The sequence below is a fragment of the Anolis carolinensis genome, unplaced genomic scaffold (genome assembly GCF_035594765.1).
Source record: "Anolis carolinensis isolate JA03-04 unplaced genomic scaffold, rAnoCar3.1.pri scaffold_13, whole genome shotgun sequence".
NCBI lineage: Eukaryota > Metazoa > Chordata > Lepidosauria > Squamata > Dactyloidae > Anolis > Anolis carolinensis.
The window spans coordinates 15,980,078-15,999,022 of record NW_026943824.1 but is presented as its reverse complement, the minus strand read 5'-3'; the positions used below and the strand labels follow the sequence as shown (position 1 = coordinate 15,999,022).

Genomic DNA, 18,945 nt, shown 5'->3' with positions numbered 1-18,945 from the left:
CAATTCTCTCACTCCAGAAGCAACTCCGGTTGCTCCTGACACGAAAAACAAAACAAAAACCCAACTGCTGAGTATGCCTGCCCTGTCTGGCACAGGTCGCCCACATGAAGGTGAATATAACACTGAACAAAACATGTAGAACAGTGGTTCTCAACCACTGTTGTTTTGGCCCACAACTCCCAGAAATCGCAGACAATATCCCAGCTGTTTGGGTTTCTGGGAGTTGAAGGCCAAAACATCTGGGAACTACTGATGTAGAATAATCACAGGATGTCTTAAACCTACATCTGTTGATAGAGTCTATATGCTAGCTCGCATTGTCCCTCTCCCAGATGTGTGATGGGAAGTTGTTGCCAACTGTGAGAGAAGTAAGGTTGAATGCTGTGAAAGCCACCCACTGCATGGCTATCAGCCTCTTCCCAGTAGACTTAAATCAAGGAAAAGCTTCATGAAAACCACCACTCCTCTCAATGTCTATCCAACAAAATCCAGAATATCCTTGTGGGCAGCTAAACCAGGCAATCCCTGAGGGTCTTCCTCGAGAGCAAACCAAGAATGGGCAACGTGGAAGTCCCTGAACAGACTCAGAAGCAGAGTTGGCAGATCAAAAAGCAACCTGGCTAAATGGCACAACCTAAAAGAATTCTTCACCTTGCGCAACTGTGGAGCAGAAGAAACAACTCCGCACCTGTATCCTTGCCCACCATGCCCTGCCTCATGCACAGAGGAAGAACTGTTTCAAGTTACAGACAACGTGGTTGCTGTTTAGTCTAAAACTATTTAGCTCCTTGTTCTGCCTTTAGTTCATCAGTTTCAAACTTGTTTATTTATGCAATAAAAAAGTGCCAAAGAGGGCACCGTGAAGGAATAAAGGGCAGAGAAGTCAGGGAAAAATATATACCACCCCTCGTTCTGTCTCAGCAGGGAAGACAGAGCCAGGAATTCCACAAACTGTTTGCTTTCCGTCTCTGCCTCCAATCTGTACACGCACACCATTTCCTTCCGCTCTTTTGATGCCAGGCTCAACTGTTCTCCTTGCCCGACGGGGACCGTGCCAAATGGACATACTGTGCGCCGCTCCTTTTGAGACGCGGCCACAGCTGCGCCATCGAACCACAGACCCCGCCGTTTCTATATGCTTGGAAATAATAATAATAAAAAGCACCTGGCAAATGTGCACTTGACCGGACAGCCTAGCCAGCCCTGCATGAATCAGTGGCCCAATGCAACCCTTGCCATTCTGGCTATGCTGGTACCAAAAGACAAAGGAGGCCTGTTCTTGTCGGTGCCAACGGACTTTCTCTGCTAGAAGCCCCAAACTCCGACACGCTCCCGTGTCTCTTTGCCACTTCTGTGCTCTTTCCTATCACATTTCGTCCTGCGCAAGAAGGTCCTCTGGATGATGAAGAGAGACCTCAATTCCTTCCCAAAGTCCCGGTCACCGCAAGGAGGAAAAAAGGTGTCGGATCCTGTCGCTCCACGTCGGAAATTGAGAGAGCTTTGCCATGTTGCTCACCTTGCCAGGACAACCAGTCGGACGGGATCGTAGCATTCATTCCGGTCGAAAGACAGAACCTTATTGTTTGTGCCAGTTGCAGGAAAGGATCGTAGAATTCACGCCGGTCAAAAGACAGAACTTTATTGTTTGTGCCAGTCGCAGGAAAGGATCGTAGCATTCATGCCGGTCAAAAGACAGGACCCTATTGTTCGTGCCAGTCGCAGGACAGGATTGTAGCATTCGTGATGGTCAAAAGACAGAACCATTTGTAGGACAGGATTGTAGTGTTCACACCAGACAAAAGATAGGACCTTATTGTTTGTGCCAGTTGCAGGACAGGATCATAGCATTCACGCCGGCTGAAAGACAGAACCATTTGCAGGACAGGATCGTAGCATTCATGCCAGTCAAAAGACAGAACCTTATTGTTTGTGCCAGTCTCAGGATGGGATCGTAGGATTCGTGGTGGTCGAAAGACAGAAGCATTTGTAGGACAGGACTGTAGTGGACAGGATTGTAGTGCTCACACAGGTCGAAAGACAGAACCTGATTGTTCATGTCAGTTCCAGGACAGGATCATAGCATTCGTGCCGGTCAAAAGATAGGACCTTATTGTTTGTGCCAGTCGCAGGACACGATTGTAACATTCACACCGGTCAAAAGACAACCATTTGTAGGACAGGATTGTAGTGTTCACATGGGTTGAAAGGCAGGACCATATTGTTCATGTCAGTCGCAGGATGGGATTGTAGCATTCACACGGGCCGAAAGACAGAACCATTTGTAGGACAGGATTGTAGTGTTCACATGGGTTGAAAGGCAGGACCTTATTGTTCGTGCCAGTCGCAGGACAGGATCGTAACATTCATGCTGGTCGAAAGACAGAACCATTTGTAGGAAGGACTGTAGCATTCACACCAGTCAAAAGACAGAAACATTTGTAGGACAGGATCGTAACATTCACACTGGCCGAAACTTGTAGGACAGGATCGTAGCCTTTATGCCGGCTGAAAGACAGAACCATTTGCAGGACAGGATTGTAGCCTTCACACCGACTGAAAAATGGAACCATTTGTAGGACAGGATCATTCACATCAGTCAAAAGACAAAACCATTTGTAGGACAGGATCATAGCATTCATGCCGGCTGAAAATCAGGACCTTATTGTTGGTGCCAGTTGCAGGACAGGATCGTAGCCTTCACACCGGCTGAAAGACAGAACCCTTTGTAGGACAGGATCGTAGCATTCATGCCAACTGAAAATCAGGACCTTATTGTTGGTGCCAGTCGCAGGACAGGATAGTAGCCTTCACACCGGCCGAAAAATAGAACCATTTGTAGGACAGGATGGTAGCATTCACACCAGTCAAAAGACAAAACCAGTTGTAGGACAGGATCGTAGCCTTCACGCCGGCCGAAAGACAGAACCATTTGTAGGACAGGACCATGCTGTTCATGCCGGCCAAACGACAGAGTCCTCTTGTCCGATCTTGGGCACTTTTGGTGAGACCTGGATGCAGTCCCTGGAGTCCTGAGACCCCTCCAGGATGGACATTATTGTTCCGTGAAGGCGACACACACATGGAGGTGGGTGTTCCTTCCTTCCTTCCCGCCGGCCGGCCGGGATGTATGTCCATGGGTGCTGCATCCTCACCTTCTCCTGGAACTTGCCCGGGGCACTTTGTAAACAAGGCAGAGCCAGGGCGCAGAGGCACCTGTCTGTCCGGCGTGGGTTCACAGGGCTCCGGGCTGGGCCGCTCCGGTCTGCGTGTGCCGTTGCTGCTGCTGCCTCCGCCGCTTGTCCCGCCAGCAGAGCAGGGCGGCGGCGAGGAGGGCCAGGCCGAAGAGCAGCGCGGCCACGGAGACCACCTTGGCGATGTCCATGCGCGGCCCGTTGATGGAGAAGGTGATGCAGGTGGCGGCCACGCCGATGACCAGCGAGACGATGCCGAAGGGGAAGACGCAGCGGTACCAGGACTTCTCCGTCCCGCCCGTGGCCAGGGCCAGCTTGTGCAGCGTGGCCGCCGACTCCGTGGGCGCGGCGGGGGGCGAGGGGGGGGGCTTGCCCGACACGGCGGCCCCCGGGCCCTGCAGGCACGTCAGCGACGGGGACTTGCAGCCCAGCATCCTCCCAAGGAGAGCAAGGACAAGGACGAGAAGAAGAAGAAGAGGGAAAGAGAGGAACACCTGCTTCTCGCCTTGCCTTGCTTTTCTCGCCTTGCCTTGCGTTTCTCGCCTTGCCTTGCTTTTCTGCCTTGCCTTGCCTCGCTCGCCTCTCGTTCTGCCGGGAGGCCGGGCTCAAAGCGACTCTTCTTCGGAGCGACAACAGGCGGAGCTTGCAAGCAAATAGGGAGGGAAGGAAAGCAGGCTTCTTTCATTAACTCTTTCCTCGCACAAGCGACGCTGCACAGCTTCCCCGGCTTGACGCATCCGGCAAGGGCGCTTGTCTTGTTGTTAGTTTTCTAGGTTGTCTCGCCACGTCCCAGAAGCATTCCCTCCTAACGTTTCGCCCACATCCATGGCAGGCATCCTCAGAGGTTGTGAGGTCTGTTGGAAACTAGGCAAGTGAGGTTTATATATCTGTCCAGCAGGTACAGCGTTCTCTCACTTATCGCTGGGGTTAGGTTCCAGGATCACCCGCAATAAGTGAAAATCCGCAAAGTAGAGACACTACATTTATTTTAATATTTATACATTATTTTAATAGTTAGACACTATTTTAAGTCTTTATCAACCAATCGTGTGTTGATAAATCTCCTCCTCCTCCTGTTGCTGCTTGGGCTCCTTTTCTCTCCCGTCGGCTTCTCCTCCCTTCCTTAGGCTGTAAATTGTAATTTTTTATCTATATATATAAAAGGGTAATGGAATCACGGCACTGGACAAAACAACTAAACGAAACTCCCCACAACCTCGAAAATTGACAGCACAACCTCTCATCCACGCCTCTATGTTCATGCAACAAAAAGAAAAGAAAAATTAAGTCCTAACCACAGCAACGTGTGGCCGGGCACAACTAGTGATTTATAATAGTCTTTTAGAGTTTATTGAAAAACCGCAAAAAAGCGAATCCGCAAAAAAGTGAACCGCGAAGTAGTGAGGGAACACTGTAGTCCATTGGAGGCAAGTATGAATGTTGCAATTGATCACTTTGATTAGCATTGAATGGCCAGCTTCAAAGCCTGGCTGCTGCCTGCCTGGGGGAAACTCTTTCTTTGGAGGTGATTACCTGGCCCTGCTGGAGCCTCTGGTGGCCTAGGGGATAAAAGCCTTGTGAGTTGAAGATCTGCTGGGGAAGCCGGCCCCTTGGATAATAAGGAGGGATTAAGGAAAAGCCTATTAAACATCAAATTAGGTTATGATTTTACAAATTAAGCACCAAAACATCATGTTATACAACCAATTTGACAGAAAAAGTAGTTCAATATGCAGTAATGCTACGTAGTAATTACTGTATTTATGAATTTAGCACCAAAATATCATGATATATTGAAAACATTGACTACAAAAATGCATTGGATAATCCAGAGGCTTGGATAAGCGAGTGTTGGATAAGTGAGACTCTACTGTATTTATACATTACTAGCTGTGCCCGGCCACGCGTTGCTGTGGCGAAGTCTGGTGGTATGGGAAATAACGTATTGAGGAATTGGTGGTAGTTAAGGTAAAGGGTAAAGGTTTTCTCCTGACATTAAGTCCAGTCATGTCTGACTCTGGGGATTGGTGCTCATCTCCATTTCTAAGCCGAAGAGCCGGCGTTGTCCATAGACTCCTCCAAGGTCCTGTGGCATGATTGCATGGAGCGCCGTTACCTTCCCGCCGGAGCAGTACCTATTCATCTACTCTCATTTGCATGTTTTTGAACTTTAGGGTTGGCAGAAGCTGGGGCTAACAGTGGGGGCTCTCTCCGCTCCCCCAATTCAAACCTGCAACCTTTCAGTCCAGAAGTTCAATAGTTCAGCGCTTTAACATACTGTGCCACCAGGGGATATTATTTCCTAAAGCTTGTGAACATACAATATTTCTGATTGGTTTTTTTTTTTGTCTGTTGGAGGCAAGTATGAATGCTGCAACTATATGGATTATATGAGGCCCCTTCTACACAGCTGTATAAAATGCACACTGAAGTAGATTATATGGCAGTGTGGACTCAAGATAATCCAGTGCAAAGCAGATAATATACAATTATAAATGGGTTATATCGCTGTGTGGAAGGGCCTTGAGTCTACACTGCCATATAATCCAGTTAAAATCAGATAATCTGTATTTTATAGGCAGTGTGGAAGAGGCCTAAGTGAGGCCTAACTCTGCCTGTCCCCTGGGCTGAGTGGGTTGCTAGGAGACGAAGTGGGCAGAGCTTAACCTTCTAACTGGCAGCAATTGGATAAAAACAATTATTCCTCTCCCTCTAATTAGGACTTTATTTTTGTTGTCTTTTTGTTGTATGAACATAGAGGCATGGATGAGGGTTGTGCTGCCAAGTTTAGTGTTTCTGGGATGTGTCGTTTTGTTGTTTTGTCCTGGGCCGAAATTTCATTACCCTTTTATATAGATAGATATAATAGAATAGACTTAAGAGTTACACACTGGCATTCTAATTCAAGCAGCATCAGTTTCCAGGCGGCTCGACAAAAAATGCATTCGACTCAAGACCTTTTGTCCCAAACAAGACACATAATTAACTGCAAAGCCCTGGAAAAAGCCTTGAAAAAGGTCCCCAAATCACACCCTGCAATTGACGTGAATCCTAGCAAACGTCGGAAGCGAATTCAGCTCCCAGAGCCCATGAAATGGCACGGATTCTTCTGCTGCCCGTTGAATCTTATTTCAGGATTGCTGGCTGGGGGATTTGAGGAACGGCTATCCACAAATGCAATTTACCACTAATGCTCGACTAATGCTCTACCCACATTGCTTGCTCAGCATAAAGCTTCCAGCTCCTGCCCTCCGGTGAGTGCTTCATCATCCGGATCCCGCAGCGTTAATATGGAAAGCTGCCTGGACCGAGTAATGGAAGAGCGCTCATCATCCAGAATGAGTCACGTCCCCAGAGCTGCATCAACAATCCCGCTCTTACATGTCCTCCGTTATCTTTCCTTAATTGTTGGGCCAACTTTTCCACTGCTTTCTGCAGAACGAAGTCAGTCTGTCCTTAGTTGAAGGAAGACACTACTATTATTACAAAGGCTGGGCTGTGGCGCAGCTGGCTAGTAACCAGCTGCAATAAATCACGACTGACCGAGAGGTCATGAGTTCGAAGCCCGGGTCGGGTTAAGCCCCCAACCATTAAATAGCCTGGCTTGCTGTTGACCTATGCAGCCCCGAAAGACAGTTGCATCTGTTAAGTAGGGAAATTTAGGTACGCTTTATGCGGGAGGCTAATTTAACTAATTTACAACACCATAAAAACTGCCAGCAAAACACGAGGAAAGGAATGAGGAAGTACAGCCACTAGTGGATGGTGAAGAAACAGCTCCCCCTGTGGCCGGAATCGTGAAGCTGTAAAAATGTTAAATGCCTCTGTGTCTGTCTATACTGTATGTTGTTTGTCTGTTGGCATTGAATGTTTGCCATATACGTGTTCATTGTAATCGTGAAGCTGGAAAAATGTTAAATGCCTCTGTGTCTGTCTATATATATTGTTTGTCTGTTGGCATTGAATGTTTGCCATATATGTGTTCATTGTAATCCGCCCTGAGTCCCCTTCGGGGTGAGAAAGAAGGGCGGAATATAAATACTGTAAATAAATAAATAAATAAAAGTTCATCTGTTGGGGATGTTTTGATTGTGCTTTCCCTACATTGCAGAAGGGGGTTGAATTGGGTGGCCCCTGAAGTTGCTCTTATTATTATTATTATTATTATTATTATTATTATTATTATTATTATTATCACCATTACCATAATCTTCATCATCTTTGTTAGAAAGGCTGGGTGGCCATCTGTTAGGGGTGCTTTGATTGTGTTTCCCCTGCTTTGCAGAAGGGGATTGAATTGGATGGACCCTGAAGTTGCTCCTATTATTATTATTATTTTATTATGACACAGCAAACAAGATAGATATGCTGGATTTCATATCACAAAACCACAAGTCGAACACTTCCCAAGTGTCTAGGACTGTGTGATGTATTTTCGGATGATGCGTGCAGATCCCAGTCGGGTGGCCTTTTGCAGTTGGCAGATCGTAATTTTGTCAATGTCTATTGTTTCCAAATGCCGGCTGAGATCTTTTGGCATGGCACCCAATGTGCCAATCACCACCGGGACCACCTGCACTGGTTTCTGCCAGAGTCTTTGAAGTTCAATCTTGAGGTCCTGAGAGCGGCTGAGTTTTTCCTGTTGTTTTTCGTCAATGCGACTGTCACCTGGGATGGCGACATCAATGATCCAAACCTTTTTCTTTTCCACAACTGTGATGTCTGGTGTGTTGTGTTCCAGAACTTTGTCAGTCTGGATTCGGAAGTCCCACAGTATCTTTGCATGTTCATTCTCCAATACTTTTGCAGGTTTGTGATCCCACCAGTTCTTTGCTGCTGGGAGGTGGTACTTGAGGCATAAGTTCCAATGAATCCTTTGGGCCACATAGTTGTGCCTGTTTGTAGTCTGTCTGTGCGATTTTCTTACAGCAGCTGAGGATATGATCAATGGTTTCGTCGGTTTCCTTGCACAGTCTGCATTTTGGGTCATCAGCTGATTTTTCGATCTTGGCCTGAATTGCCTTTGTTCTGATGTCTTGCTCCTGGGCTGCAAGGATCAGGCCTTCTGTCTCCTTCTTCAGGGTCCCATTTGTGAGCCAGAGCCAGGTCTTCTCTTTATCAGCTTTTCCTTCAATTTTGTCAAGGAACTTTCCATGCAATGTTTTTTGGTGCCAGCTGTCAGCTCTAGTTTGTAGTGCGGTTTTCTTGTACTGGTTTTTTGTCTGCTGTGCTTTGAGGAGTTTCTGATTTTTGACTTCAATCAAAGCAGGTTCTTCACTTTGCTTGACATATTCTGCCAGGGCATGTTCTTCTTCTTTGACTGCTTGTTTTACTTGCAAGAGTCCTCTGCCCCCTGATCTTCTAGGCAGATACAGCCGGTCAACATCACTGCGAGGGTGCAGTGAGTGATGAATGGTCATGAGTTTTCTTGTTTTTCTGTCCAAATTGTCCAGTTCCATCTGTGTCCAGTTTATAATACCAGCAGTATATCTTATGACAGGTATGGCCCAGGTGTTTATGGCCTTGATGGTGTTGCCTCCATTGAGCTTGCTTTTGAGAATTTTTCTGACCCTTTATGTGAATTCTTTGCTGACCACAGTTTTCACATGTTCAAGATAGATATGATGGATTTCGTTTTACAAAATCACAAGTTGAACCCTTCCCAAGTGTCTAGGACTGTGCGATGTATTTTCGGATGATGCGTGCAGATTATTATTATTATTATTATTATTATTATTATTATTATTATTATTATTATGTTAATACCATATTGTTTTTATTGACTCTACTTTTCCACTTACAGAGCTAGTTTACTGTTTTTCTTTGAAGTACGGTAAATATTCAAAAACCTTTAACTTACTGATGCCTCAATATAATTTCATTGGGATGTATTTTTATTTTTAAATTTACCACTAGCTGCTGCATCTTCCACCCACGGTTTATACTTGAGTCAATAAGTTTCCCCAGTTTTTTGTGGTAAAATTAGGTGCCTCGGCTTATATTCGGGTCGGCTTATACTCGAGCATATACGGTATGTGCAACGGCTTTCATTGTGGAGATTTAAGGACCATTCTTCTGGATCTATCATGGGATGCAACACGGCTCCGCCATGTCCTCAAAGTCCGAGCCGCACAGTTTTCGAGCTCTGAAAGGCCCAATGTCTGCCAAGTGCCTGTTAAAAACACTCAGTTCTTGGATGAATCCTCGTCCTAATTGCAAGAGGTTTTGCATCGCTTTTTGGCACGCAAGAGACCGCTGGATGGAAGCGCACAATGTGGGCTGTGTTTCCCAGGCCCTTGGCAGCCTCCTTTGCTTCGTTCTCAGGCTTTCCTAGCAATGGAAAGAAGAGAATTGGAAAAAACCATTGCCGTAAATCCCTCTCCTCTTTACTATCCTCACAACCAGCATCGCCTTGTGGACGTATCCACTTCCATTTCTCTTTTGGAAAACAAAAGCCGATTTGAGTAAACGGCGGAAGAACAAGCCTGCAACAAAAAGGACCACCGTACTTGACGTCATCAGAGTTCAGGATTTAGGGAGAAGATGGGAGGTCACGATTTATTTAAAAGCACAAGAAAGGGAATTGTGAGCCTCCTGTTTAATTCCAAAACAGAAGGAACGGGATCTCACATAAAGACAATGGTAGAGGGCAGGAGAAAAGGAACCTTCTCAGGATCTCCTGGTTCAGAAAGAAGAAGTGGCGCAGCTGGTTAGTAAATGTCGAAGAGATAAGCAAACACTATAACTAATTTACAACACCATAAAAACTGCCAGCAAAACACGAGGAAAGGAATGAGGAAGTACAACCACTAGTGGACGGTGAAGAAACAGCTCCCCCTGTGGCCGGAATCGTGAAGCTGGAAAAATGTTAAATGCCTCTGTGTCTGTCTATACTGTATGTTGTTTGTCTGTTGGCATTGAATGTTTGCCATATATGTGTTCATTGTAATCGTGAAGCTGGAAAAATGTTAAATGCCTCTGTGTCTGTCTATATATGTTGTTTGTCTGTTGGCATTGAATGTTTGCCATATCTATGTTCATCGTAATCCGCCCTGAGAAAGAAGGGCGGAATATATGTAAAGGCCACAGAAATAGTCAGGCCTCTCTGAGTATAGAGCTATCTTCTTTCTATGTAAAAAAGATAAGTAAATACTATAAAGGTTCAAAACATAAAAAGAGATGTGTCATGTAAAGGCCACAGAAATAGTCAGGCCTCTCTGAGTATAGTGCTATCTTCTTCCTATGTAAAAAAGATAAGTAAATACTATAAAGGTTCAAAACATAAAAAGAGATGTGTCATGTAAAGGCCACAGAAATAGTCAGGCCTCTCTGAGTATAGAGCTATCTTCTTTCTATGTAAAAAAGATAAGTAAATACTATAAAGGCTCAAAACATAAAAAGAGATGTGTCATGTAAAGGCCACAGAAATAGTCAGGCCTCTCTGAGTATAGAGCCATCTTCTTTCTATGTAAAAAAGATAAGTAAATACTATAAAGGTTCAAAACATAAAAAGAGATGTGTCATGTAAAGGCCACAGAAATAGTCAGGCCTCTCTGAGTATAGAGCCATCTTCTTTCTATGTAAAAAAGATAAGTAAATACTATAAAGGTTCAAAACATAAAAAGAGATGTGTCATGTAAAGGCCACAGAAATAGTCAGGCCTCTCTGAGTATAGAGCCATCTTCTTTCTATGTAAAAAAGATAAGTAAATACTATAAAGGTTCAAAACATAAAAAGAGATGTGTCATGTAAAGGCCACAGAAATAGTCAGGCCTCTCTGAGTATAGAGCTATCTTCTTTCTATGTAAAAAAGATAAGTAAATACTATAAAGGTTCAAAACATAAAAAGAGATGTGTCATGTAAAGGCCACAGAAATAGTCAGGCCTCTCTGAGTATAGAGCCATCTTCTTTCTATGTAAAAAAGATAAGTAAATACTATAAAGGTTCAAAACATAAAAAGAGATGTGTCATGTAAAGGCCACAGAAATAGCCAGGCCTCTCTGAGTATAGAGCCATCTTCTTTCTATGTAAAAAAGATAAGTAAATACTATAAAGGTTCAAAACATAAAAAGAGATGTGTCATGTAAAGGCCACAGAAATAGTCAGGCCTCTCTGAGTATCATGTACATCCATTATTATCTGAGAGTTAACAACAATAATGAAAATAATAAGTACAGTCAACTGTTGTAATCCACAGTATGTACATGATGCTCTAAATTACATAGTGCATTTTATGTTTTGAACCTTTATAGTATTTGCTTATCTTTTTCACATAGAAAGAAGATGGCTCTATAGTCAGAGAGGCCTGACTATTTCTGTGGCCTTTACATGAAACATCTCTTTTTATGTTTTGAACCTTTATAGTGTTTGTTTATCTCTTCGACATTGTCTAGTATAGACATTTGTGTGTATTTATCATTATAGTTTGCCTGCAGCTGGTTAGTAGACAGCTGCAATAAATCACTGCTGACCGAGAGGTCATGAGTTCGAAACATGGGTCAGCTTGAGTGATTGACTATTAACAGCCACACCTCGTTGTTTACATAAGCAACCCGAAAGACAGCTGCATCTGTCAAGTAGGAAATTTAGGGACCACTTATGCAGGGAGGCTAATTTAACTAATTTACAACACCATAAAAAATCATCCAGCAGCGTGCGGAAAGGAACGAGGAAGTACTCCATCAAGGACTCGGTGTCACAGTGGATGATAAAGCAGCAGCTCCCCCTGTGGCCAGAATTGAGCATACCCTCATAAAAAGTCAGAAGCTGGAATGTTGAATAGCCAGGATTTAGGGAGAAGATTGGAGGTCACAATCTATTTAAAAGCATTCTGTCAAATTTGTTGTGTAACATGATGTTTGGATGCTTAATTTGTAAAATCATAACCTAATTTGATGTTTAATAGGCTTTTCCTTAAGCCCTCCTTATTATCCAAGATATTCGCTTATCCAAGCTTCTGCCGGCCCGTTGATTTTATGATTTTATGGTGTTGTAAATTAGATAAATTAGCCTCCCCGCATAAGCGGTACCTAATTTTCCTACTTGATAGATGCAGCTATCAACTTTATTGGGCCGGGCTGTGGCGCAGCTGGCTAGTAACCAACTCCAATAAATCACTACTGACCAAGAGGCCATGAGTTTGAAGCCCGGGTCGGGTTAAGCCTCCGACCATTAAATAGCCCGGCTTGCTGTTTAACTAAGCAGCTGTCAACTAGGAAATTTAGGTTCGCTTTATGCGGGAGGCTAATTTAACTAATTTACAACACCATAAAACTGCCAGCAGCACGTGGAAAGGAATGAGGAAGTACAGCACTCGGTGTCACTCGTGGATAATGAAGCAACAGCTCCCCCTGTGGCCGGAATTGAGCATATCCTCATGAAGCTGGAAATGTTAAATTGCCTCTGTGTGTGTCTATACTGTATGTTGTTTGTATGGCATTGAATGTTTATGAAACCTGTCCCCACTGGTTTGCTTTTAATTACTCTGATTTTATCTGCTTGGATTTTAATGTATTGTCCATTATTTTATTTTGTGTATCGTTGGAACGTTTTAAATTTTTGTCAAATATGTTGATCTACTGCAAAAGCCAGCAATGTAGCCTTGATCCAGCTTACATTCCCGGCGACAATAATAATGGAAGAGGAAAAGAGGCGACAACGAGACTCGGGTGCCCTCCAGTGGAAGCAAATGTCACTGGGACTCTTGTAGCGTCATAAAAACGGAAGGTATAGCTCACAAGATGTGGGCGAAACGTCAGGAGAGAATGCTTCTGGAACATGGTCACACAGCCAGGAAAACACACAACAACCCTGAACATATTTCTTTCTTGGATTTCGATTTTGCGCTCTTCCGCTTCATTGCTTCATCTGCAAAATGAGAATACGTGGAAAACAAACGTAAAAAGCATAGTATATGTCACGTCCACGGTTACCGTGCTTTCTGTCGTTTTGGGCTGCATAACAATAAGTAGGTACTTATAGAGGTCTGCTTCCCTATGACAGTGATATGGGTGTTAATATTAATATTAATAACAATAGTTACTCTGGGACCCTAAGCTGAGTCTGAGAGAGGTCTGCTTCCCCGTGACAGCTGATGTGTGCCAATGGGTGTTAATAATAATATTAATATTAATAACAATAGTTACTCTGGAACCCTAAGCTGAGTCTGAGAGAGGTCAGCTTCCCCATGACATCTGATGTGTGCCAGTGGGTGTTAATAATAATATTAATATTAATAACAATAGTTATTCTGGGACCCTAAGCTGAGTCTGAGAGAGGTCTGCTTCCCCATGACATCTGATGTGTGCCAGTGGGTGTTAATAATAATATTAATATTAATAACAATAGTTATTCTGGGACCCTAAGCTGAGTCTGAGAGAGGACTGCTTCCCCGTGACAGCTGATGTGTGCCAATGGGTGTTAATAATAATATTAATATTAATAACAATAGTTACTCTGGAACCCTAAGCTGAGTCTGAGAGAGGTCAGCTTCCCCATGACATCTGATGTGTGCCAGTGGGTGTTAATAATAATATTAATATTAATAACAATAGTTACTCTGGGACCCTAAGCTGAGTCTGAGAGAGGACTGCTTCCCCGTGACAGCTGATGTGTGCCAATGGGTGTTAATAATAATATTAATATTAATAACAATAGTTATTCTGGGACCCTAAGCTGAGTCTGAGAGAGGACTGCTTCCCCGTGACAGCTGATGTGTGCCAATGGGTGTTAATAATAATATTAATATTAATAACAATAGTTACTCTGGGACCCTAAGCTGAGTCTGAGAGAGGACTGCTTCCCCGTGACAGCTGATGTGTGCCAGTGGGTGTTAATAATAATATTAATATTAATAACAATAGTTATTCTGGGACCCTAAGCTGAGTCTGAGAGAGGACTGCTTCCCTATAACAGCTGATGTGTACCAATGGATGTTAACAATATTATTATTATTATTATTATTAAGCTGAGTCTGAGAGAGGTCTGCTTGCCCATGACAGCTGATGTGTGCCAATTGGTGTTAATAATAATATTATTATTATGAGACCCTAAGCTGAGTCTGAGAGAGGTCTGCTTCCCCATGACATCTGATGTGTGCCAACGGGTGTTAATAATAATATTTATATTAATAACAATAGTTATTCTGGGATCTTAAGCTGAGTCTGAGAGAGGTCAGCTTCCCTATAACAGCGGATGTGTACCAATGGATGTTAACAATATTATTATTATTATTATTGACACAACGACGTTGTATGACACAGCAAACAAGATAGATATGCTGGGTTTCGTTTCACAAAATCACAAGTCGAACACTTCCCAAGTGTCTAGGACTGTGTGATGTATTATTATTATTATTATTATTATTATTATTATTATTATTATTATTATTAAGCTGAGTCTGAGAGAGGTCTGCTTCCCCATGACATCTGATGTGTGCCAACGGGTGTTAATAATAATATTTATATTAATAACCATAGTTATTCTGGGACCCTAAGCTGAGTCTGAGAGAGGTCTGCTTCCCCATGACATCTGATGTGTGCCAGTGGGTGTTAATAATAATATTTATATTAATAACAATAGTTATTCTGGGACCCTGAGCTGAGTCTGAGAGGTCTGCTTCCTCATGACAGCTGATGTGTTCCAATGGGTGTTGTTGTTGTTATTATTATTATTATTATTATTATTATTATTATTATTATTATTATTATTAGACCCTAAGCTGAGCCTGAGAGAAGTCTGCTTCCCTGTGACATCTGATGTGTGCCAATGGGTGTTAATATTATTATTATTATTATTATTATTATTATTATTATTATTATTATTATTATTATGAGACTCTAAGCTGAGTCTGAGAGAGGTCCTGCTTCCCTATGTCAACTGATGCGTGCCAATGGGTGTTGTTGTTATTATCATTATTATTATGAGACCCTAAGCTGAGTCTGAGAGAGGTCTGCTTCCCCGTGACATCTGATGTGTGCCAAAGAGTGTTAATAATAATATTAATATTATGAGACCCTAAGCTGAGCCTGAGAGAGTGCTGCTTCCCCATGACAGCTGATGTGTACCAATGGGTGTTATTATTATTATGAGACCCTAAGATGAGTCTGAGAGAGGTCTGCTTCCCCTATGACACTAAAATAGTTTCTTAAAGGGACCACGGGATTTCCGACTGCTGGCCTTCCTTTGCTTTTGCTCTGCAGCAGTTTGCATCCCCAGAAACCGAGAAAAGCACAGAGAAAAGGTCCAAAAAAACAGCCTTGTTCTATTCCAAATGCAGTGCGGATTTAGCAATGGGAGCACCAGGAACGTGGCTCCAAATATAACATTGACATGTCACTTTCCTCTCCAAACACAAAGGTTTCCGAGACCGTGACAAGTTGCTAGGTGACGTTTTTGTAGCTTTTTTTGGCGATCTTTGCCATTCCTCCGCGCCTGTTGACATTTCCTTCCTCTGCCATTTTGGCTACTTAATGATCGGTTTGCAATTAGCAATTAGACGCGTGCGTTGGCGTCTATTAAACAATTCAGGCCAAACATATTTAAGCGCTGGTAGTGGAAATAGCTGAAAACAGATGCAGTTTCCACCGTCCTCCCTTAAGACTAATTATACACTAAGCATTTAAACAGTAATCCTTCGATGACAAGCGGCTTAAATAATCTTTGCAAAGAAATTCCAATAGAACTCGATGTAACAAAATTTGGAAAATGTTCTGTTCCTGGTTTGAAAGTATTATTTCCTGTTTAATTGTGTGCTCCTCATTTTGAAAGGGGTTGTTTTACTCCAGAAATGTCTTTGTTTTTGTGGCACAAATTACCGTATATACTCGAGTATAAGCCTAGTTTTTCAGCCCTTTTTTAGGACTTAAAAAAACCCTTGGCTTATACTCGGGTGAGGGTCCTGGCAGGCTTATATTCAGGTATATATTATTTTATTATGACACAGCAAACAAGATAGATATGCTGGATTTCATATCTATATATGAAATATCTATCTAATAATATTATTACAGTAGAGTCTCACTTATCCAACACTCACGTATCCAATGTTCTGGATTATCCAACGCATTTTTGTAGTCAATGTTTTTAATGCATTGTGATATTTTGGTGCTAAATTCGTAAATACAGTAATTACTACATAACATTACTGCATATTGAACTACTTTTTCTGTCAAATTTGTTGTATAACATGATGTTTTGGTGCTTAATTTGTAAAATCATAATCTTTTTCTTAATCTCTCCTTATTATCCAACGTTCTGCCGGCCCGTTTATGTTGGATAAATGAGACTCTACTGTATTATTATTATTATTATTATTATTTCCAACATTTATATCCCACCCTTCTCACCCGAAGGGACTCAGGGGCTTACAAAAATGTCAACAATTCGATGCCTACACAAAATCGATATCAAACAATACATAAAATCAATTAAAACTATTAAATACAATATAAAATTACAATGTATAAATTTAAAAACAGTTAAACATTATTATTTTTCTCTATTATTATAGGTATTATTACGTTTATTATTTTACTCTATTATTATTGTTACAGTTACTCTGTTATTGTTATTATTACATTTAGTTTACTTTATTTTTTATTATTGTTAATACATTTATTGTTTCACTCTGATATTATTTATTTATTTATTTATTATTTACTACATTTATATCCCGCTCTTCTCACCCCGAAGGGGACTCAGAGCAGCTTACAAATCAAATGTACATACAATATATTATTAGCATAGCACAATATAAGCATTAAATTACTATATTGCACTTTATCATTATATAGTAATATTATTAGTAATATTACATTTAATATATAATATATAATTAATATTATTATATTGTATTCTTGTTAGTATAATATTGTATTACATTATAATATTATAATGTAATAATAGTGAGACCAGTCACTCTCGTTGCAATGGTGTAGTTCTTGGGGACCACTGGTGGTCCATGGATCACAGGTTGGGAACCACTGGCATAGACTTATAACATGCAACTCAGTGCAATTAAATTGCATTATATGAGTCTAAACTGAACACATAATGTCGTTTGGCCTGCATTAAATAGACTATGATTTTTATTCCTGGGTTATACAGTACATGTCATTTCCTAATATCATAAAAACATGAGAAAAAGTTTATTAAACTGCAAAAACTTGGTCTTTGAGGGAAGGACATCCTGCAGCACATTTGGTTGTCGTTTGTATTAGTGTTTTTGTTGTTATAGTGTGAAATGTTCAATCAATTGTTGCTGTTGGATTGTGTGTATGTGTTCGGGCAAGCATTCCAGCAGTCCAGGAATTAATTACAGCCAGCCATGATTGATTGCCAGGAGGGCCAATAGGTCAAGACTTCCCTTTCAACTACGTGGACGGAACTATTCGTCATGAACTGTGGAATGCAGGGAGGTGCTTGCTTGCACTGATAACGGACAAGCCGAGAGGACGAGCCATGTTTTGTTCTTGCCGAGGCAACATGTGTCCAGAGAGTGATGGTATTTAGTGTTGTAAATAACTTGTAAATAAAGCCTTTAGAACCACTGGGATCAGCAGATAATTAACGACTGAGGTTGTTATACCCCAGCCACCTTTGAGTTCTGAACCTGGTTCAGAAATGAACTTTGACCAGGATGAAGCTAATTCTGACTTTTTACCCAGGTCTCCGAGCTCCTTCCAATTATAGACCCCAGCTGTGGATAGCTCTGATGCTTCCTTAATTGGGAGAGATACTGAAAACATTACTCCCGTGGAAGAACCAGATGTCCCGAGTTCCCCAGGGAATGTATCCTTTAACAAAAGGGAGTTTTTGCAGAAACAGGAGTTTCGGAGGAGTCAACGATTGGCATCTAGAGGGGATCCTGGATAGCAGATTGCCTTGGGAACCTTTGAGGAGTTGGTTTCCCTTCGCTGTTATTAGATCTAAGTTCTATAAAAGTGTCTTGCACTGTGAACAATGTGTGGCGTCAACGTAGAACACTTCACCGTTTCCAGTTCCCTGATTTCACCAAGCCGAGTCTCCTGTTCCTGGCGGCCAAGCCGAGTCGTGACTCTCGATTTAATCTGGAGTAAATTCACATCCTTGCCTTGTTCCTGAATCCAGATTGCTTTTAGCTTCGTCTTCTGCCTGCCTTGAAATCCAAGACTTCCTAGTGACTTTGGACCTTGTTATTCACTCCTGCTTTCTTGTTGTTTCCCACTCAAGAACTTTCCAACGGTTTTGAGCATGTTTCGGTTTCTGGACTTTGGACAATAATATTGGACATATCTCTTCAACTCTTTGGACTAATTCATACCATTCCTTAAAGGACTATTGCTCACTCATCCTTTCCACTTATTCTTTCCTGAATTAATTATTGTTTTAATAAAGATATTATATGATTATTGGTCTCTGTTTGGTTTCCAGTGCTCACGCTGCCTTGGGGAGCAACAGAAGTGTTGTTTGTCGGTGCCACTTTCGCCGCGTCAGGGTGACGATTTCCCTAACAGTTTGTCAGTGAGTACCTTGAGTCTCAACCAATTCAACAGAGTTTGTGGCAGCCACAAAAACAAAGTTTCTGGACCAGAACGATGAAGTAAGGACAGCACAATTATACAGGAGATAACACTTCCAAAGCAGATTTTTTTTCCAAATTTTGTTGCATAGTGTTATCATCTCCAGATGACGGGACTGAGGCTGAAAGACAGTGGCTTGCCTAAAACTATTCCGAGAGGGAAAATATGAACTGGGGAAAAATATTTCCATCAC

At 42.2% G+C, this 18,945-nt stretch overlaps 1 protein-coding gene across 1 annotated transcript; it reads right to left on the bottom strand.

Annotated features, from left to right (window-relative positions):
* Positions 1-807: 807 nt before the first annotated feature.
* Positions 808-3,937, bottom strand: LOC103281838 (transmembrane protein 100). Its single transcript, XM_062964244.1, has one exon. The coding sequence runs from the start codon at positions 3,623-3,625 to the stop codon at positions 3,233-3,235; it is 393 nt and encodes a 130-aa protein (XP_062820314.1). The 5' UTR covers positions 3,626-3,937; the 3' UTR covers positions 808-3,232.
* Positions 3,938-18,945: the final 15,008 nt, after the last annotated feature.